General features: G+C 39.5%; 1 protein-coding gene across 1 annotated transcript in view; it reads right to left on the reverse strand.

The window, feature by feature from the left end:
• cdh22 (cadherin 22) overlaps nt 1-23,974 on the reverse strand; it is a gene marked incomplete at both ends in the record, with an annotated part of 75,321 nt that overhangs the window by 11,377 nt on the left and 39,970 nt on the right. The window contains one exon of the mRNA XM_079186458.1: nt 12,921-13,042. Coding sequence (XP_079042584.1) covers nt 12,921-13,042 — 122 coding nt within the window. The remainder of the gene's footprint in view (nt 1-12,920; nt 13,043-23,974) is intronic.

Raw genomic sequence — 23,974 nt, forward strand, 5'->3', positions numbered from 1 at the left:
CACAGGCCTCTTGGTGACAATTCATCGTCCTCTCATCCTATGAATCTGCAGCCAACAAGTTGTAGAAGGATATTTTCATATCGCATCATTCAGCTCTGTTACCTTCTCTGCCACGACACTATGTTTGAGTCCACCTATTTATTATTATTTTAAATTTCCCTCGCCTTTTCTCACTGAAAAAAAACTAAAAGAAAGATCTTCTCTTCAGTGTAGCTGAATACAATAAAGATAGACAGTGCAGTACAAACACTAACGTGTGTTTTTAAAGGTAGCTTGAATGTTCTATATTTGTGGTAAGACAGTTGACCAACAGAACAGCGGGATGATGAGTCAAGCTATTAGAGGTTTCGGCTGAAATGTATTACCCTTAAGGCTCTAAAACTAAACTTGAATCCCCTTGTGGTATTATTCTACATTTGATCTCAGTGTCTTGAAACTATATAAACACAGTTACTGAAAACAGTAACTCCAATGACATGTTCCCCAAAACATGCAGAATTGTATAATCTATCATCAGTTAGTCTTTCGAATGGTGCTTAGATGCCTTGAGCTAACAATAGCTGTTCTATTATGCGTGACAAAAAACTTTGTACATTTAGCCTGAGAATATTTCAAAGCTATAGTTTCTTCCCATTTTTAAATAATGGTTCTATTCTTTTGATAATATTTTGTGGAATGATGTGTTTTTCTTTATTTGTTGATTGCACGCGCTATAAGTGCTAAATCTCTGACAGCCCTTCCCTTCAGTCTATCCTCCAAAGCCACTCCTCCAAAATTACCATTATGAACATAAACAACTAACATGGCTGTTGTTGGTATTTACAGCTGTCAAGTTATCAGCTTGTAGAAAACTCCAGAGACACTGCACTGGAGTAAATGTCTCGGGCAAGGCAGGTAGCCCGTCCAATCATTTATTTGATTAAACCCCAACTTTTATAAAATTTCATTACATTTTAAAGTTTGAAAGCATCTCTTAAACTCACACATGGCATATATTATTTGGTTAATACATTCAAAAACCGAAGTGTTACAGATTCCTCCCGGCCCAAAAACGGTGAATTCGGGGTTTCATGCTTCTGTTTTTGTGGGTATTACTGTGGTTTATTTTGGAAACAAACAAAATAAGTGTTAATTAGTGAGGTTTAAAGGGGTGAGTAGGCTAGTTTTGGAACAATTGAACAGAACTAAGCTAGCTGTTTCTCTCTGCTTCCAGTCTTCGCACCAGACAGATGTGCTACCGTCTCCAAGAAGCCAAACTGTACCTTTTTTATTAAAGAAAATGTTTACTATTATTGAATAGCAGTAGCATATAGTTAAACTACTTTTTAATTCAGTAAAGTTTTTTTACAAGTTTGTATAGTTCAGAATGCTTGTGTCCCTCTACCAAACAGCTGTCTTCATACTCTGTATCTACTGCTGTTGCGTTGTTTATCACAGCATGCAACGGACATGTAGCACATATGGCAAATGTCATTTTGTCAATAACACAATAAATGTTTTTAATCTACAGGAAACACTAACAACACCTTTCAATTAATTGCATGAGGAGGAATCAGAACACATCAAATGGGGTCAGGAAGCTCATGGAGAGAATTCTTTCCATCACAAAAATTGCACAACATGACTATGTAAATTGTGACGGGCAGTGGAAAGAGACTGAGAAAAGAAATCTATAACATCCACAAATGGCTTTTCATGCCTCTGCGCTGGCGACAGGCGTTGTGTTTTCTGGCTGTACATCTGGCATTCATGACAGCAATATATCAAGAATGCCTGGGGGAAATTTCTTCAAATTTGGTGTAAATGTCCACTTGGACTAAATGATGAAATTATTAGAATTTGATGGTCCAACATCACTGTGACCCCATGTCTATCTAATTCTCATGAATATGATATCTTAGGAACACCTTCAGAGAATTCCTTCAAATTTGGCACAAACGTCCCCTTGGACTGAAGGCTGAACTGATTTGGTGGTCAAAGGTCACTGTGACCTCAGAAAACATGTTTTAGACATAACTCAAGAATTCATACGAAGTGATGACATTTTGAACAGACATGGATGTAAACTGGAAAATGACTGGTTGGTGGAGGAATACAACTACAAGTGAGTAATTATAGTTTCATCTTTGTGCAACTTTGTGATTTGGAAGTCAAAGAAATACAAATAATTAGTTTGTGCCCCCACCTCACACCTCTGTTTCTCTCTCACATACACACGAGCAAACTGCTTAGAGGCACTGTTAGAGATCCGCAGAGATGCACACAACAAACAAATCCCAGAACTATTATTAAGTGAGGCATTTCTCAGAATGATTGAAGCAGGATGTCCAATGGCAGTGATTCCTTTGTGTTGTCTCACAAAACCTTACAGTATCAGATACGATCAACAGAAATATATCAAACCAATGGCTGTTACAACAGCAGTCTCCTCTTTAAGGGACACAGTACTTATAACAGGTTAAACATGGCTTTGTATACTGGACAGAATTCTTCTTCTCTCTATCTTTTCCTCTCCTCCTCTGTCGGCTGCTCTGTATATTCCTCACTGAGATTTCCGTTTCCTCTTGATGCCTTGTCTGTTGCATTTATCTCCTCCAAAGTATCTGGCTCTCATGCTTGTTGTTTCCAGAACAATGTGTCCCTCGTTCATCATCCACCTGCGAATTGATTATTCAAACAACAATACTGTAGATATATATCTCACACACTTCTGGCACATAAAGACATCTGCTTTATTGTGTAACTTTTAAGCTGATGTTGCGTGCCTGCGAAATGACAGCCTCATTCATTTTTGGCACTGCACACAAATCATTTTTTTTTTATGAGCCTCAGTCGTGGCTATGCATTACTGTGACTAAGCTACTGCCGAGCACACTTCCGGGCTACAAACCTTCACAATAAACAGCTCCTCAGCATTGACGTTGCATCACAGACACAGAACAGGCTTAGTCATACCCACAGCTCAGGGAGGTTGTTTGGGATAATATGGCTTACTTTGTAATTACAAAATGCTTCGGCGTGATTTCAGGGCAAATCACACGCTTCTTCCATGGCACTGCAGAATCTGCTCTTGAGACAAACACTTGGAAATGAACCAGGAGTTTCTGCCTATATTCCTACAAAGGTGTTCATAAGAGAGAACATATCAATACACGCCATCTCAAATCCTGACCCATTGTCCGGATTACTATTCTTTCTGCAATGGCTTTTATCGCTTTTGAGACAGAGGCTCTGATTCACAGCAAAATAAATGTTGTGGAATGTTAAGATTACATTTCTCTTTTACATACAGTATCAGACCTAATGTTCATACTGTGCTGAATGTATCAGCAAAACATTGACTGCTAATATTGTCTAACTAGCTAGCCAACTATATAGATGGTTGGCAACAAAAATAAGATTACAATACCATGTATTTAAAGTAGTGCTGGGCAAGCTAACGCGTTATTATCGCGTTAACGCATTAATTAATTAACGCAGACAATTATTTGTTAGTATTATTATTTAGAAAGTCCGTTGCTCACTGGCAGCGGTGGAGGGAGGCTTCGGCAGATTACGTTGCATGCAGCGTGTGGGAGAAGTATAGATAAACAAAAGCAAGACAAGCTAACAAATGCCACAGCGAAGTGGATACAAACTGCAGCCGGTTAGTATTGTGGAAGATGTCGTTCTGAGGAACGTTTTCGAGGTGCGTTCGCGTCTCGTTTGGTGTAGACGCACCTTTAGGATACAACGAATGACGGCACGTATGAGCCTCCCTCAAGACGCCCCATCGCAAGAAGAATACAGGAGTTGCATGAAAAGGAGAGGACTACAAAAGCCAAGGCGTTACAACGTGCACCAGCTGTTGCTCTCACTGGAGACTACTGGACATCGCTGAGTAACCATAATCACCTCGGAGTTATAGTGCATTATATTGATGAACAGTCGAGCTGCACTCACATGCTCTGACTGTCATGAAAACAGAAGACAGACATTTTGATGAAACGTGCCGAAACATTTTATTCATGCGTTTAATTTCATTCCACAGCAGTGGAACGTTTCACATAAAGTCAGCACACTGAGCACAGATAGTGCAAGAGATATAACTGCTACTGTGTAAAGGGAATAGTGCTGTTAAAAAGAACCTTATTGGTTTAAAGTGTTTGCAAACCAAATGTTATTCATTCATAGAGCAGTACTTTTAAAATAAAAGTGCGCAATACACTATTTTGAATTCATTATTGAACTTTGCCATAACAATGAGATTAATCGCGATTTAAAATTGTAATCGTTGCCCAGCACTAATTTAAAGTTAAGCAAATCAAACAATGCAGCAATAGTGTTTCCCCCATCATAAGGGTTAGTTAAACATTACACTATCATGCTTTGTCTTTGTCTACATTACCATTACCAACAAGTACACGGTGTTAATGCACAGTAGTTGAATATACAAATGACATTTGTAGGACACAGGGTTGCAAAAGCTGCCACACTACTGTATAACTCACATGTATAACTGTACCATGCGGTTTTTAAGTTAAGTTTCATTATTTCAAAGGCCACCACGCATCTAGTCAATACACAGTGATCTATGAAGAATCCAACTGGGTGAGTTGCATGCCAAAGCAGGCCTTGTCTTATCTTCTCATCATTCTTTGAGCCTCTTTCAGGTGTATTTGAGTCTGACGGTAAAAGAATAAAGAGCAAAGAGAAGACACTTAAAGCAAAAGCTTTGTTATCAGCTGAGGGATGAAACTCCTAATTTCTTTGAAGAAATAGTGAAGATGTAGTAAGTGAGCCATGATCTGCGTCCTGTGACTGTGCCCTTAGCAGGGGGACTCTCAGGCGGTGTCTCGGGGGTGAGTGCAAACTGCTGAGGGAGAGAGAGTGTGAAGCGGGAGAGGAGCAGAGCAAGCGTGTGGGAGTTTATCGAGCAGCTACAGCGAAGCTCCCTCAAGCACAATCACCTAATTAGATTTCTATCTAGCGGCCCCCTTTCCTGACCCCTTTAAATCTCTTACATCCCTGGAAAGCTAGAAGGGAGACTTTCCCAAAAGTACATCCCATATCATATGCACTAGAGGTGTGTGAAAGGTCAAGGTTGCGAAAGGGAGGTGGCTTACTCATTCACAGCAGAAATCAACCATTTCACGATGGGAACAGGGAGGAAATAAATAAATAAACACACAACTACTTATTATGGGCTGAGAGTGGTTCATCTCTGAAGCTTGGAATGCACTATAAGTGTCAGAGGTGTGTTTTCAAACACATCCATTATTTTCAGTGGTAAAAAGCATCCTCATTGTGTCCAGTGGAGCATTACATGTCTCAATGCATTGGTCTGAACTTGATTCAATTTCAGGACGAAATTATGTTTTTTATACTTTCTTTGGACCAGCATCAAATGAAAAAAAGCTAAAATATGATTAAAAGCCAAGAATTTCTTTTCTAGGTAAAATACTAGACAGTATTTTATGAAAAACAAAAGAATTGGTATGCCTACATTACAATAGCTACAATGCTTGATTTTTACTTAGCAACCTAAAACCATGTAATCACATGACATGTTTTGGGCTTTACATCATTAGCATAAACAGTAGATATAGCCAGTATACACGAGGTTAATGAATATGTTAAAATGTACTTTTTTTTGTGGTAGTGAAACTAGCCAGTGTAAAGCACTAAATCTGAGACTGTACTCATTAAAAATACAGCATTGATTTTCAGCTTAAAATGACAGACATGCTGCCTGGTTCAAACAATACATTTTTACGTTGAATGATGGAGAAGATGAGAGAAGAATACGTAGCATGTACCTGTTTGCTGTAAACATTGACATGAACAGGGAAAATCCCCCCCCAAAAAAACACTGCAGAAAACAGTGAATATTCCAGTCTCTCTAGGCTGCTGGTTTGTCTGTTTCAACGTTAACATTTTAGAGATAAAAGGAAGAGGCATTTGGTGAGTAGAACAGATGACTCATTTAGTCTCCTACTCATGAAATACTGTCTGGCAAAACTGAGTCTGTCTGGCTTTTTTCCTCATCAGTGTTTGTTTGCGTCTTCCTTTACTCACTTCTGTTGTGTGCCTGCGTGTGTGTGTGTTTTTGAGCAGCCATTCTGTATGTGAATGAGGTGAGTAATTGTTGCGTTCACGTGTATGTGATGAGTGGGTTTCAGACAGGCCTAACATTTAGCTATTTCAAACAGACTCTCCCAGGGGTTGGAGGTTGGCGGTGACGTGGCCAGACTGAGGTGATCTGTCGCAGTGACCCACTCAGCCAGCTGTGAGGCGGCACGGCAGAGCTGACAGGCCTCGGTTACCCCAGGCCATACTTAGTATTTGGCTTTCCACCCAGCCTTTTGTTCTGCACACATGGCACTGTATGATATCTGTCCCTCTGCATTCAGTCAGATAAATACCACAAGGTGGGCGAGGAATGGGCTGAGAGGCGAAGATTTTGTTCACGTTTCATTCCTTGAGGTGCAGCAGATTGGGAAAATGGGCAAATCAGGAAATGAATCCACAATAGTGGAAATACATATACAATAACTATAACATCATCAAGCTTTTTGTTATTTTTGACTGATCCAATACATGGCTAAATGGTCATACTAGCGAAAGTGAATCACATCTTAGAAACTGTGAGGCTCTTTTACAAATTGGTGGTTTTGAGCAGAGTGATATGTGTGGCACTACATTGCTCCCCTGTTGGCTTTGTTTATGCAGATATACTTGCAATAAAAATACATTTATATTTGCATTTTATTGATTTACATAACACTGTTATCCAGAGTAACAGGATGTGGTAATTTTTACATTTTAAAGTTTGACTCAAACTGGGTTGGTTGTGAGGGTTAAGGTTGTGGGTCATGGAATACATTACACCAATGAGAGTCCTCAAAAGCATAGCAGTTCAAATTTGTGTGTGTCAGATTGTGTTGCAAATGAGGGTTTTTAAGGCCCATGGCAAAACAGCGTCTCTCTGTCCTGCTTTACGTAGTCATTGCTAATGGGACAAGAACTCACTTCTAGTCAAATCAGGACATGTAAAAAAAACAACTGAAATGACCTGGATAAACCTTTTTGCAGTAATTTGTCTTCGTTTGGAATTTTGAAATGTTCTACCGGTGTATGCTAAAATCTAAACTGCAGATAGAAATCGGAGGATATAATTATATTTACTGTACTGATGAACCTGTAACTAATACATGAATTATTTTGCATGATAGTATCATAGAAGTGTGAATCCAATCTGTATTTACCCAATGCCTTTTTCCTTGAACTGTCTTCCCTCATTCTGTGTTACTGTAAAGTCACTTGTCTTGCTTCCTCTTTCCATCTCTGACCATCAAACTAAATAGCAGATAAAAGGTGAGAAGCTATATAACACACGTAATGGCCCTGGCTTCAACTGTGTCCCCAAGCAAAGCTGCTTAGCCTGTGTCACCCATTTTTTTTATTTACTTCTCTGCCAACCCCTCCCCTTCGATCCACATGTATTCTCCCTCTAAACACAAACAAAATAGGTTGTGCTGCCAACTCTCGAATGGGATCAAATCCAACCGCAGTTAAAAGGCTTAGGTTAATCTGATTTTCTCTGTGGTTCCACCGAAAGCAAGACCTGAGCCAGGGAGCTGACACTCCATGAACGAGACTGGTTGATAACACAACACACAACAGGAGACAAAGGAACGCTCCTCATTAGCTTAGTAAACCGGGGTTTGATCTGACGTATTAAAAGTGTGACAGTTAGGGCTGTGTGTATACAGCATGTGTGTGGGTGTGTGTAGCGTCTCTTTAGTTCCTTGTAGCATGCGTCTGTGAAGCGACAGGCATGTATAATTGTCTTTATGATACAATTTGTGGTAAACGGAAAGCGTAAGCAGATTCAGCTGATATGGACATACAGACTGACAGACAGACAAGAGGGACGAGACGAATGCAACGATTTTTATTGTCGTGGGGAAAGGTCCCCAAATGGGAGGTGAGTCCCCACAACGTCTCTGTGAAAACAGCTTTTGATCCCCGCAAACACACGCATACAAAAAAAAGAACAAAGTAACATAAACAAATGACTTGCTGACCTGTGTTTTTATAGAATGTGTCGCATAGGTAAAAAACTCCACCACCACCAACAGAAAACCCCAAGTACATGATGGTATGTGCCTTGTTCCACTGACAGCTTGATTGATTGATTTAACGTACAAAATAAATGACTGTTTACTTATAATTAGCCACAATCAAGTCCTGCTATCCATCAACTGATACTCATTATGACTTATGAGTGGGTTTTAGCTGATTTGCAATGACAACATGGAAAAGTTGTCAACCTTGAGCCAAGCAATTTCACAGTTGATTCAATTGAAAAATAAAAGGAGTTGCCAGTGTAGCAGGCCTTTAACAAAGGTGAAACAGGCTAGACACTGAACAAACAGCAATAGCCCTGTCTTACTTCCGATTTCCTTTTTACAGAGGCCAGATGAATTGAGCAAAGGGCTCTGGGTCCTCCAGAGGCATATGCATTAGGCAAAGGAGGGCAGCTCGCCGTTGTTTGACGTCTATTCCAGGTGAAAGAAAAATGGACTCAATTATACATATTTCCAAGAGCTGTTGCCCTGTCCAAGTAAAAAAATAAGATTAACAACATGCTGGGGAGGTGAAACTAAATTGAAGCTTGTTTTACAAGCAAACATCTGTTGGCTGATGCTTATATCTCTGGGCTCCTCCTTTGGCATCTTGTTTTGCTGAATAAATAAATAAGTGCATCCTGGGAAGGCCCCTTCCCCACTGCTTAGTAAACTATGTTAGTTAAAATGTTCTACAAATATATTTCCAGCTGTCAGTACTACAGTACGCATCAACAGACCTGCTTTGAGAAGACAATGAGACGAGATTTAATGTGACATCCTTGACTATTATTGGTTGGATTCCAAGCTGACACTTAGTAAACATGGTTTTGCACAAGGCTGGAGACAAAGCACAGATGCAAACAATTATTAACAACGTTAGCATTTGTGAAATGTTAATTGAAGCAATTATTTTACGTGCTAGAGCATTGGCATAACCGCTGCTTTACCCTTATTGAATTTTATATACACATTAAATTATTTTACACTTGGCCTGTATCTAATATCCAAGCCAACTGCACAGACAACGTTATGTGAACTCCTAAAATATCGTATTAATTAGAATCAAATAAGTTATGCTAAGAATGTGTGACTCTGCTGCATGATAATTAATGACAAGAGAATGTATAGCCGATAATGAATTGGGCTAAGTTAGCCCAGCATTGCTAACATGCTGCCTCAAACAAACCTAAATACATTCAACCCTTCTACAGTGGCATTTCTGCTCCTTTGTATTGTGAAGTCAAAAGTATAACTACAGATGTGATTTTGATAATAAAAATGGTTTATGTGCTTGAAGCTGTGTGTGTGTGTGTGTGTGTGTGTGCGTGTATGTGCGTGTGTTTGTGGCTGATATTTCAGAAAGTGGCACAGAGCTCTTCTAAGTTGCAGAGACATAATGAGGAGAGCAAAATATGCATCAATTTATTTATGGCAGAGATTCATAAAGGCTGTGTGACAACATCTTGTTTGCTCCAAATCCCTGTGCAAGTGCTGGCTTGGATATCGGACATGGCCAAATTGCTCTGATTGGACAGCTGCCAAACAACTTGATTACCTCTCAAGAGACCAAAGAGTTTTCAGTGAGGGCAGAGTGCCAGCATCTCTGATTTTCTTAGAGTACTGTGAATCAAAATTTCACTTATTGATGAGAAGAAATTCCGTAGCATGAAACTGACTTCAGTTTATAAGAAAAATGTTTGGTTAAACATCCTGATCCTGTCATTACATTCAGGTTTATTGGTCTCACTTCAATGGAAAGGTGTATATATATGATATACGAGTAATTCATTTGAGTGATTTTCTCATTCACTTCTCTCTCTGAGTTGAAAGGCCCACAGTAGAAAGGCTCTATCCTTGCCATCAATCAGAGAAAAGAAATACTACGAATACCAACGCTCTGCACCAGCGCAGACAAAGCAAATCTAGAGACCCAACACATTTTCTTCACACCACTTACTCCATTTTTCAAAGGTAAAAATGCATTTACTGCCAACAACTACAAGGAAACTTTTTTTTTTTTTTTATATATTATTCTCAAAATAACAGAGGATAAAATTGTTTCCCCCATGCCCCCCCGGTGGTTACCCCTGAGGGTGAAAATGAGCATTAGAAAGCCTTTGACCCAAAGCAACACATTTTCATTCAATCTCAGCAGCCGACTCCAACAGAGTTCCCCACAACAACATAAAAAAGAGACCCTACAGAGAAGAGACAAAAAAACTGAGATAAAAAAATCAAGCCGACGAAAATGAATGAAAATGAACGAAAATGAACAGATATTGTCAGATGTTCCTGTCAGCCGGCCACTTGTAGATAGACGGTCATAAGTGCAGAATAAAAGAGAATTTGGTGGACAGATGCACGGACGGCAATGAAGCTGAATGCCAAATTCTCCTGTAGGTCTTTGGAATCCCTATCTTCGGTTTGTAATTACATTGTGACATATTTCTCTGCATTTCTCTCTAATGAGAGCATTAAACACCTTTTATTTTACAATGCTGAGAGCCAGCAATGATCTTTTTGCTGGAAGACTAATCATCTCAGGGTGATAAGGAGCTGAAGGTTAATGCGGGCTCTCGCGGATGGGAGAAGGAGCGAGGTGGGAGTGAGGGAGAGCAGACCTAGAAAGGCACAGACGGGCAGCACTGCAGAGGCACAGGGGGGCTATAAGTGGTTAACAGTCTGTGGATCAAGGAGAGGGGAGGCCTGAGTCTCATTACACATGTAAATGCAGCTTCCAGCATGGAGGCCCCACTTTAAAGCCTTGCTTTTTTTTAATTATTCCTTTGCTCTGCACATGATAATTGGGTTTAACTTAGCCCAAGGCCTGCTGCATAAGGAGAATAAAACACCCTAATGACTCTGTCCGTTTTTAATGGTGATACAGGATCAGATATAACCATGGTATTACCTTTTTGTCTTGATTTTTCCAACAGGCTCCCATAGATTGATTGGTGCTGGGTATTGATGTAACATAAAATGTGTCATCTGTTTCCCATTTAGGGATGAATGTTCAACTGTGCTGCTGTATCACTTTTAGTGTGACATGATTTAACAAAAAATAGGTAGAGAACGACAATAAGCAGAACTACATTTCATTCACTGTTTAGCTTTTGTAATGGAACAAATTCATGACTGTTTTTGAGAAATTCTGTATCTACTCCGATGGGAATTCCCCAACTCCACTGTATTTAGTTTAAACAATCACAGCACTGACATAAATAAAGATGCCAATATTGAAATGTGTGAAATATGAAATGTAAATGTCCTTGTATTTTATAGCGCCTTTCCTACCTTTCAATACCTTTCCGACCACTCAAAGCTACTGACTTTTAATCTGCATCAAGCTTTAATGAAAATTAAAAAAACTGAGAAAATTAATATATTCTTTTTTGGAAACTGATTATTTCTGGCCCTCTTCCTGACAGTCTTTGGCAAATTGTGCCATTGCCTGAAAGCTGAGTTATAAATTGCCATCGGTATTAAGTGCCAGATAGAGCATAGTGTGCAACTGAAAACGATACAAACCAGAAATATGGAAATAATGCGGCAGTTATAGACAGACAAGAAAAACGGCTTGTAGGTGCGAGTAGGACAAAGCAGCTCAATACGAAAATATCTGTGATAAAATACTGTCATATATACAGTATTAAATAATGTCATAGGAAGTGTGTATGTATTGAAGGTCGTGCCTGAGCAACTTAAAAAACTTAAACAAAATAAATCTCAACAATACATTGTGATATGGTCTTTTGCTTTGCTGTATCAATGCGCTGGCACAGATGTCACAAATCTATCTTGTGATGCTGATGTACAGGTTTGTTTACTCCTTACATTTAATCTTCACACGCTTCTGCTTTGGCTTTTACATTTAAATGACCACACGCATGTATTTGTTACTGTTAGTGTGTTAAAAGGCTCAGACTCAATTTCCTCATTTTGTTGTCACACATCATTGAAATCTTCTATTTTACTCTTCAGTCTTTTTACATATCCTTTCACATGCTATGTATTATTGTAGGTGAGTCTCTTCCAGTATGTTACACATAGAATGGCTGTATTATCAAGGTTTAAGCTCACAGAACAAAGAGTTCTTAGTACCAGACACCTTTACTGACGTAGATCAAAACATTTCTTCTGTCTATTCCTATTTTCAGTTAAGATAAAGGTCAGAGTCGAATAATGCTTTAACAATGTGTATTTTTGGAATAGTGACTAATGAAAATTAAGAATATTAATAATGTTTCATGTAGTGATATATTTATTGGAATGGAGCTATGTAACTTTGATATTTGTGGGTAATTGTTTCATGTATGAAGTACTTACTTGCAGTAAGTACTTCTTCCTATAGTAATATTGTGATTAATGTGTCTAATGCAAAAATCAATTACTGATGTTCTATCATTCTACCCCCGGCTGAGTACACTTCATCTCGCTTCACAGTAATAACTAGCTTTGAGTGTTGTACACTAATAAATGTGGTGCGCTCAATATTGTGTAGGCTGTGCACTGTTTTTGGTGCTGCCTTTCAATCTGAATTACCCACAGGCAATAGGTTTCTTTGTGGCATTGTTACAAGTATTTGTTTGTTATGCTGTTAATGTAATTCATTAGTGCTTTGGCACAGCGCTGTTTCTTCAAGTTAACTCCTGCCTTCAATATCATCAACACAAAATCAATCTGTGACACAATATTTATCTTTAACATGTTGCTCAGTTGACTTCAGACATTTACAGATGACATTTGTTCTGTGAAAATACATATGATATTACTAGATTTTTTTATTTTGAATCAGGAAAAACGTACCTGGCCTGGTTTGGCATCTTCACAAATAGAGGCTTCGTACGGTGTGGCCAGTTCAGGAGGATTGTCATTTACATCCAGAATACGAATGCTCACTGCTGAGTGGGACGCCATGGTGTGGTTATCTACAGGAGAGACAGAAAAAAAACACATCAACGTCAATTGCATGACATTATAGTTGCATTTGATATATTTAAAACACAATTACAATGTATATCATGGTTGGATAAAGTAAGAGTACATGACGTTCTGATCCTGGTTGGACTGTTTCTCAAATAAGAGGCTGTCTACACTGAAAGCATTTCCGTCACAGTCTTCAGCTGTGCATCTTGTGCACAGCTGCAAAAAATATTTAGCTTGAATCAATAAGCTGTGTACACAGGCTGCATAAAAACACACGTTTCATTATGCTTTAAGCAAGTAGCTCCAACCCAAAAACAGATCTTTACTCTTGGCTGCGAGCACCACCGGATTCACATAAGACACTGTCGTAGACAAGGTGTAAGAGTCTATGGGCAAGACCATCAATGCTCTTATTGTCTGCCTTTGGTAAGAGCAAGACAAGACTCAGATGGATGCAATTTCCCACAAGAAAGAAGCATTGTGCCTAAGTGCTGAACGGTTTAACTCGAATGAATGCCTACTCAATTGCACCCATTACCTGAATAACACTTTCTGGCACCAGTGAGTGACATGAAAATGAAAAATGTCCTTGTTGTTTTCGAAGTCCTCTCTATCCAATAAGGACGGTACAGTATAGAGCTGTTTAAAAGGTCTGAGTGCAAGAGGCCCACCTCAGCACAAGAGTGACAAATCAATGCAAATGTACCTCTGTAATTTAATTTCTCATAACATTTTCAAAAAAATAAAACACACCAAAAGAACACCACAATGCACTACAAAGACATTTTTCTTAATAGGCCAGGATGGAAATGTGAGGGTGGAGAAGATTATATAATTAGTACAAACAAAACCCACTTCAAATTATCTCCTTGAATCTTAATTCCCGTTTGTCATCATATGATAATGTCTGAAGGAGTTTCCGTTTTATTCATAAAACACTATGTACAGTACAGGAGGGAGCCTGAGGCCCCCAGCATGTGTGTACGTCTGTGTGTGCGTGTGTGTGTGTGTGTGTGTGTGTGTGTGTGTGTGTGTGTGTGTGTGTTTGAGGTGAGTAACAGAGGAAGAGAGAGAACATTATTTCTGTGTTAAATGAGTGATCTGTTCACTTCAAGTGGTCTGGATATCCTGGTTAATTAGAGTACATAGCTCATGGATAAATCAGTATACACAGCTGTCACCACCCAGTTCATGCACCCTACAGAAATTGTAATGACATGCAGCTACTGACAATTATCCAATGATGAGAAAAACACATAAATCTTTGCAGTAAAAAGAGCCCCAGTGAATGGATTTAAAGAGTTGCAATTATGTAAATATTGCAAATTGTTAAGTGCAATTCAGTGAACTCACTCTTGTGAATGAGTACCTTCACTTTGTGAAACGACTGATGCATGTACTTGTGAAAGCTAAATTAACACTTAGAAGTGCTCCAGGTTAGTGTTTGCTATTTTAATGGATAGTTAATTATAAGTAGTAGTAACTTAGTATTGCAATTAGATAAGCTGGCAGTGACTTACATCTACTAAATATAACTATAACTTTGTAAATGCATTTTTTGAGTTTGCATCAAAAGGTTCCAGGCAGTGTTTGCTAATTTTTAGACACAATATATATTGATTTTCAGAGTACAAAACAAAAATAAACATTTAACACCCCCCTTTTCCCACATAATTATAGCATCTATTGCTTTTTCAAGTGGTTTAAAAAGGGAAATAAAAAGTGTAGCTGTAATTATTAAGAAATGTAAAGGAAGTTAACTTTGCCTTTGATAAAGAGGTCACTAAACATTATCAACCCATTCCTGCATGTCCAAAAGTTGGCCTCAATTTGAGAAGTAGGAAGCAGGTGATTGTCTGCTCTGGGGAGCTGAATGTTTGCTAACCTCTGGTTGCAGTCAACATATTACATCCTGAAGTTTTTAACAACTGGGCTCAGGCTTTGGAGACTAAAACTGAAAGGTAAAGAACACCTTAGGATAGAAATAGGTGAAGGAAGTTCCATAAAAGCCCATGTTGGTTTTCATACATTGAAATAGTTGCACAGTAATACAATAAGAAATTAGGCAAACATAGCCCCCCTGTGCATTGTTGCTAAAATGTTATCCTTGGGAAGTCTGAGCCAAATACCCAAAGAAGAAGTTAAGTCAAGTCCTAACAGAAACAAATATCCATGAGTGTTTCGTGATCCCTATCACACCGATATGGATCAATATGGAAACGTTGAACGTTGGTAGACCTTGCAATACTGCTGGTTCTGCCGCTGTAGATAAACATGTAACATAAATATACAATCGGCACTCTTCTAAAAAAAAATATGTGTATTGTTTGTACTGTTGCAAGAGGTCACTCTACAAATTGGTAGTTAGACGAGTAATTAGTTCTGTTAATAACTGCTACTGGAGACAGGACTGATGTCCTTAGAAAGAACCTAAACTCCTCTACAAAGTCATTTTTGTGTTATTTTGGGTCTCAATAGTCACTCCTCTAATCTGTGTCTTTACAGCAATTTTCAAAATAAGTGTTCCATAAAGAGGACATTAAGGCTCAACGGGTGACATGTTTGGAGGCGTGTTTGCTTTAATTGATAAATCTCCTCCACACCCAGCCGTGGTAATTTCCTGGCTGGGTGATATCAAGGGTAAAATTCAGGCTTAAAAAAGTAAAAGTAAACTGTTGGTGAACTCAGAGACACTGTGTATATGATTTTTCCCGAGGGTCTACGAGCAGGACAGAGAGCATAACTGATGCCAGATGACATACAGGTGGGCCACAGGTCAGATGGAAAAAAGAGACAAAACTGATTTACAAAAGCAGCCCTGCAAATCGGTAATCAACAGACTTTTTAGGACAAATTCAAGCTCTCTCCCTCTATCTCACCACACAGTTCTGCCTAATATTGGCACAGCAGCAAATGAGAATGCTGGTCTCGACTAATAGCATAATCCTTACATCAATGCAGGGTTATAATTGACTGTTTTTTGCCGGAGCAGCACGAACATAAATGCACAGAGTGCTCCACCAGTGCTAAATATCTCCTCTGTTCTCCTCTTCCTCTAATTTCGTCTTCACATTGTGCGGCTGTCCCCGCTGTGTCGGAATGAAAACCAGCAATCATCGGATGTTACACATTTTACATTTCAATTCCCAGAATTGAAAAAAGATGAAACAATATGAGACTGCCCCGCCTCTATCCATCCCAAACTCCCTTCATGGGGAAAAATAGTTATTTAGTGAGACAGGTTCATTCATCTGGACCAAGTGGCTTCGTTCTAAAATTGGTCTTCAGATACAAAAGAAGAATAAAGGAATTTCAACAGATTATTGGCATTGCTCTGCATCTGCGCGGCACTCACCAGCGGTTGTAAATCTTTCAGAACGACTGTATAATAGATCTCTCAAGCACTGCATTATACTGACATAACTTCAGGGAAGACAGAGGACGTGAAAGTGTGTGTGGATGTCTTTGAATACATGTGCGTGTGTCTGCGTGTGTGTGTGGGTGTGTGTCAGGAGCCGCATGCTCCTTGTGACCAATAGGCTCATCTTCTTTGCTGGGGGAAACAGTTTGGTTTAAAATGTCACTTTTGTCAGGAGGGGAAATTCAGAATACAAATGTACTCAGCAGCGTCTGCTTCTGGTCTCTTTACTGAGCCACAGGGCCAGTCACGTAGGCACAGAGGCTACGACATATTATGGTCATTTTTCCTCTGCTACAATGTTCCAATATTACACAGACTCACAAGTGTACAAGCACAACATCTTCATAACGGTTTGAGTTATTGTGTGTTTAAGAATTAATAACAGCTGTAAATGCTTTGTAAGTAACAAAACAAAGCAAAACATTTCAGGAGCATCTGAACACACTGAATAATGGAAATATTCATATTTGCTTTTCACAAAAGATAACAGATTCAGGTGCTGGTGACAGCCACTCATTCCATTACAATATTCAGCCAACAAATATGGAAAATAACTTCCACCACCATCAAGATTAAACAGGTTTAGCAACAGGGAATACACACATGTCTGATCCAAGGATAATCAGAACATGCTTCTAAATGCATAGGTTTTCTCTGGGCTGCTTTTCATTCATTTCAATGACAAAAAAAACTCATGGACAAAATGAATGTAAACAACAATCTTGCTAAACCTATAGCACCAATCTAATACATAAAATCCCAATTGGACTTTCCATCCAAACACCAAGTGAGACATGCTCACTGTAAACTCTACTATACACACTCATTGATGCTTTATAAATATCACAAAAAAAGATTGTGCTCCAAAACTCAAACCTCATCCAGATTCATATTATTTTGTTGTGATCAAACAATGAGAAGAAATTAAAGGAACAGTGTGTAAGATTTAGGGCAGGGGTGGCCAACCCGCGGCTCCCGAGCCGCATGCGGCTCTTTGCCCGGTTTCATGCGGCTCTTATGTTCATATCGAAGTTTGTATTTGTGTTTTTTTAATGTTCGTGTTCGCTTCGCTTGAGTTAAATACGGTATTTTCGTCAAACGCGCATGTTGCGGCCACAGATTACGTTCCTCGTCGACCCATTTAACGCCGAGACGGACTGTTTGAAAGCCCCGCTAGTCACAGATGAGGCTGCGGCTGAGTTGGAGATGATCGATCTTTGTGAGGAGGACCAACTCAAACCTTTAAGGGACGGGACCATTGAGTTCTGGAAAAGTGTGCCAATGAAAAAATACCCCAATGTCAAACGGGCTGCGCTTAAGATACTGTCAATGTTTGGGTCAACATACGTCTGCGAGTCTGTGTTTTCTACCCTGAAACACGTGAAATCAAAGCATCGATCTGTTCTGACTGACACCCATGTGAAAGAATTGCTTCGAGTGGCAACAACGGAATACAAGCCAGATTTGAAGAGGATTGTTCAAGGCAAGGAATGCCAGAAGTCCCACTAAGTAACATGCATAGTAAAAGAAAAACACTATTGTAAATTATTATATTTTTGTTTGTGGACTTGGTTGAACTGAGAGTTTGTCTGTGTGAGACAGTGCACACAATGTTCATTGTTGAAAATGACTGGCCTGTGGTCTTAGGAGTCAATTTCTGTCATTATCATATTGGTGTGTGACATTTACAATAAATCTGGCTGAGCAAAGGTATGTGTGTGTGTGAGGAAGGGATAGGGTGATGTTCATGTGTGCCCATGTGTATGATGTGGCTCTTTGCGGTAACACAGTAAAAAATGTGGCTCTTGGTCTCTGACTGGTTGGCCACCCCTGATTTAGGGGGATCTTATGGCAGAATTGTAAAATAATATCAATAATGATGTTTTATTTTCTACATTAATCCCAATATCTCACTTCGTAATACGAGACTGTTTTTTCAATTTCACTTTTATAAAACTGGGTCCTGTTGCGCAAAGCAAGTTCAACATACCAGGGATATATTTGCATTATCTGGCTTCACTAACTCTAACAAACGCGATCCCACTAAGCGGCCCTATGACCATGGTTATCAACCAAGTATTTCAAACAAGCATTTCTTTAATTGGGCTCTAAGGGCGTTCACATAAAAGGGTATGACGAGTCGCAAACATGGACAAGTCAACCGTCAGCATTACCGCATATTTTACAAGCGAAAAGCAAACTATATTATTAGAAAAATACAAGTTAAACACATAATTCATGCTAAAAGTAACACAGTTGCAACTGCCAAACGCAGGAAAGACAGCTGGTAAAAAATTGCTGAATGTGTGAATTTTCAGGCGTATAATGTCACTGCCCCATCTAGGGCACTGGTAGATCTGATTATACTTATAGTTTGTGTATTCCTTTAAGTTAAAGTGTTGCTTAGATGTATTCTTATAGTACAGAAGGCTGCTTCATGCATCACATTGGGGAAATTATGGCTTATTTGACAATTTTAGCTTTCAGCTGCAACACAGGCAGTGTGAAATGGACTTTCATATTTTATAATCACCCACAGCATATATAAAAGAACCCCGAGCAAAGTAACGCGAGGCAATGCATAAAGTCTGCATTACTGTAAGTGCATGACTCCGGCATGTCACACTGCAACATACGGCTTAAGAAGATAACACACATAAGCGAATATATGAGAGCAATATATGAAAAATATATAATTTTGTGTTATTGTGTTTATATAAATGTAATTTATGGCCAGATTGCTGCTAGATCACCTTAAGGTGCATGTTGCATGTAGGAGACCAAACGTTTTTTTTGTACCTCAGTAACATTTTTATTTTTAAAAGGCTTAACAACAAGAAATATGGATTAACGCACAGTATATAGTTAACTAAAAATCATTTTGGAGATGATTACATTTACACTTTTTCAAGAAATTTTGACCTTTTGACTTCACAACATTTTGAAATAATAGGAAAAACATGAATCGGAAACAATCCTACGTAGCCACCACTGCAATCTAATTCTACAAATAGTATAATACCAAACGAATATTAGAAGTAGGGATGTACCGAATACTTCAAAGCTTTATTTATAACGTTGACATTTCAATTTGACAAAAATTAGGCTACACTAAGGTTACTTACCTCTTTGAATTATAGCCTATTTATTTTTTATCTGCTCCCAAATCCGATTCACACCACCGGGTTTGCAGATGAAAGAATAAGGTTGAAATATTGTAATACACGCCATTCGAATACATCTAAGCAACACATTCATTTGAATGAATACACCCACGCAATTATAGTTAGATCTATGGTGCACTATGGGGCAGTGATATTATAGGCCTGTTAATTTACGCATTCATACAGTCTGTGCTCTTTTTTTCTGCATTTGTCAGTTAAACTGTGTTGTTTTTCTGGATTATGGCTTTAACATTCTTCATATTTATCTAGCATTACCTCACACCGCTAGGAAGTGAACCCCTGTAGTCGAACTAAAAAAAACAGGGTTAAACCTGCAAAAACCTTGCTAACCACAAATCCTGCTTCATAGCACAAGGCCTTGGGCAATGCTGCCAGAATGGCATTTTCCAGAAAGAAAATCTTCAATATCCAATGTTTGTTTGACAACGGAGAGTTAAACTGGCAGCGATCGTAACCTCCCAGAACACACCTCTGCTGGTGACTGAAACCTCATCAGTGGGGTGCTCTTCCGCGGTGCTCTTCTGGTTTTGGCAACGAGGTGCAATCTGAGTTTAGAAAACTCGTCAAATGCTTCAATGTGAAGTTATTTCACATCCCTCCAGAATACCGTGCTGTTTTTGCGAGGGACAAATAAGTAATGGTAATCAGTGCAATAATGTGATTATTAACATGCTGCACTCCAGAGGCGGAAGCCTCAACTCTAATCAACATTTACTGAGAGGAGTTTTAAACATCAATGCAGAGATGATGAAGCAACCAAACAAAAAGTTCACTTCATATTCATCTCAAGGAAGACTGCTACTCTATAAAGCACATAATTGGACAACAAACAACAACATTTACATAACCCTGATGACTGTCACGTCTATGTAACCATTCATCTTTACATTATTCTGAGACTTACTCTGTGGCCTTGAATGCTATAATTTCCCCCCAGGCACAAATAAATGATGTCAACCTAGGAAAACAAAACACATCATACAACTGTTTGAGTATTCAGGATCTCCTCCTCCTCCACAGCAGCTACACTGACAGTAAGGACACGTAAGTAATTATATAACAGGACAGATGAACAGTACACATCAACCAGGTCACAGCCCCTGGTCCCTGATTACACATCTCCTCTCCCTTGTTGACAGATGTGCGTTGCACCACAATAGCATCTAATACATTAATCCAAGCAGAGCCCTTTAAACTCTCTGTGGTGCATAGTTTATAAGAAATAGCATGCCAGGTTTGGTGAAATTTAGTCTCATTTTGACTCCCAGTCTTATGTGAAGCACGTTTTGTAGTCCACAAATAGGTTTTACTTCTTTTTTTTTCTTCCCTCTTTAGATCCGTTTTTATTTGCATTTTCCAACTGTGATTGAAAAGAGACACTTATCTCCCTTTCATAGAGGGAGGAGAATAATGTTCTAACGGTAATACAAATCAAACGGTGTAGCATTTGTTTGCCAGACAGTAGGTGAGAAAAGTTATGCTGTAGAAAATGTATTTTCCCTGCAACAGTGCAAAAGATAAAGACTTTCCAGCTTGGTATCTTTTTGCCCTCAGGGTGATGCTCTTTTTTTTTTCCCACCTGCCTGTCTGGGTAAAAAAGCAGTTTTGCAAGGTGATATCATAATTGCTATCAGTTCTCGAAAATGATATGTCAATCTAACTTACCCTGATATGTTTCTATGGAGAAGACTGTCAGGAAGTACGAGTACCCCAGCTAGTGACAGTGCAGTTAAATGCTCCTCCTGTACTCAGGAGATTCTGTGTTTCTGTGGAAGGGAGACAAGTACTATAAAGATGAGAGGCTATTTCCTCTACAGTGACAATATTTGTAGAAAGAGATGCTATCGGGTGCTACTTTTAATTGGGTGAATTTGAGGACATGCTGTGCATAAGTGTATATTTGTGTTCGATTGGTGGGGTATCATCACAGTGTCTGGTCATACTCGTGCTCGAACTAAAACGTCTTTTCTTTGTGCACTGCACAGACTCATGTGTGGTAATTGACATTTAGTGCGTTTCTTGCAGTTTTCTAGTGGGGGTTAATCCTCGGGCATAGACTCCTAGCATGGTCCGAAAGCTGCTGTCACTTGTCCAATACTGATACAGTGGCAATGCAATAGTTCAAAGGTCAGTAATGGACTGGGGGAATAATTAAGAGTTGTGCCACAAAACTGTAGTTTTAACAATGTCCTCTTACAAGTTGACCTTGTGGCTCTCCAGCCTTAATGAGCATGGGGACCGAAGAAAAAATAGGAGAAGAACAAAATCATTATTTTGAAAATGAAGTCCTTTCTTAAAATACTGCCTGCAAGTCCCTGCCCCCCCCTCTACTCCCATCTCTCTTGTGGCCCTTTTTTTCTTTCTATCTCTTTGTATTATTCTCTGTCTCCTGTCTGTTCGTGTACAGCTCTCAGGACTCCGTGAGCTAACTGGTGATAACGAAACATTCTGGATGGGAATTCTGATGCCGTTGACCACTGACTCCGTCTGTCGGGATGTTTCCTTGGAAGGCAATGTGAGAGGCTTTATCTATCAAGTGCAGGCATGTGTTTATGTCTGATATTGGAAGGGTTAGGGCCGCTGGAAATGTTCAATTAACATTAAAATGTGCCTATGACATAATGCCAAGCACAAAGAAGATGAGAACAAAAGCTCCCAAATTGCTCTGGGAATTCAGCTTGAAAAAAAAAAAAGACAGAGAAAGTCTAATTTTGTCTTAATGTTTCTGTTGGGTGAGTGCTTAGTGTTCAGTTTAGGCTGTATTGATTATTAGAACATCAAAATATGTGGCTATATTAGAGAGGAGCAAATATGAAGACATTTTAAAATCAGCTTTGTTTTTGTGCATTGTTTCCTTCTTGTGTGTGATAGCGGAAAAAAACAGTTAGATTCTGAATGCAATCTCCTCTGCTTTCACTGCAATCCCAAAATCACTTCATCTGTATGAGATTGAAAAAGTGAGGGATACCAGGCCTCCTCATTTTCTCAAGTTTACTTGTAATGGTTTAGTAATAACTTCCCAGCTCCCCAAAGTTATTACATTCTTTATTCTCTTTGCTATGGCAAGACGACCAAAGAGATGAAAAACAAAATGTAAGCGCTTCCTCCTTTTTCAGTGATGTTTGTCAGCTCTAAGAGAAGCGTTGAATGATTACTGTATTTTCAACCTGGTATCAGAAAGATGACATTCATGGCTACTACTGAGGACTATGATGTCCTTGATGAGTTGGCAGAACTAAGCCACCAGCTCAGTCGCAACTCATAGTGTAATGAAAGATCATAATGTAAACCATGAGTGCATCATTTAATAAGAATAATAACTGCATAATGTAATCAGTTATTACATTATGAGGAAACAATTCCATTAATAACTACGCACAATGAAATGTTGAATAAAGTAATTATAATAAAATGCCAGCAGCCTGGCCGGCCTGCCTACCGAGTGCTGCCCAAAATTCAAAGCAAGCAGCTAGCAACGGTGGGGTAACCTCTGATGCTTCGATGTGATTCTTCACTGCGATGAGAGCAAGCTGGAGTTTCAGATTGATGCCGTAGCCCTGCCCCTGCCACCAATGTTCCACCGCTTCCTCCGGTCATCCACGCTGAGACCGATAATAAAGATAATATCTCATTATCACCATTAACTTAATGAATGCATGCTTTCATGTCGAGGTGGCTCCAAAACAGAGGGAATGTATGCGTTTCCCCTTCCAGAGGATAGCCTATGAGTATAACTGGTCCCCTGCATCTACAGCATGGAAGACACGTCGCAGCTGCTACACAACCATGACACGAGGGTCTTCTTTTATCTCAGTGACCTCACCGTCATGGCCAAGTGAGAGTGATTAGTGTTCTTTCACCCATCAACCTCCTTGAGCTATATGTAGTGTTCTTGGTCCTACAGCAATTCAGACCCCTGATACGAGGGAAGTATGTGATGGTGAGGACCGACAATCGCACCACTGCGGACTATATCAACAAGCTGGGTGAAATTAGCTTCGATGCCCTGTTGGGTATGGCGGAGAGCCTGTGGTTGTTGGCCTCAGAGCACCTGTTGTCTCGGACAGCTCTCCGCAGTCTAGAGAACGAGGGTGATGTGTTCATATCGAGAGGCTGACACCTACCAGACGAGTGGAAGCTTCACCCAGAGGTGGAAAAGAGGAAGTGGATCTGTTTGCTAAACCCCCTCTGGCCACCGTAGTTCTCACGAGCACAGCAGGATAATCCATCCCTGCCGGTGGATACATTTGTACATGTGCCATTGCCAAAAAAGCTGCTTTACACTTTTTTCCACTGCTGCACTCCTCCTTTCCTGTTGGGGAGTGAGG

Source organism: Pholis gunnellus (genome assembly GCF_910591455.1).
Source record: "Pholis gunnellus genome assembly, chromosome: 3".
Lineage (NCBI taxonomy): Eukaryota > Metazoa > Chordata > Actinopteri > Perciformes > Pholidae > Pholis > Pholis gunnellus.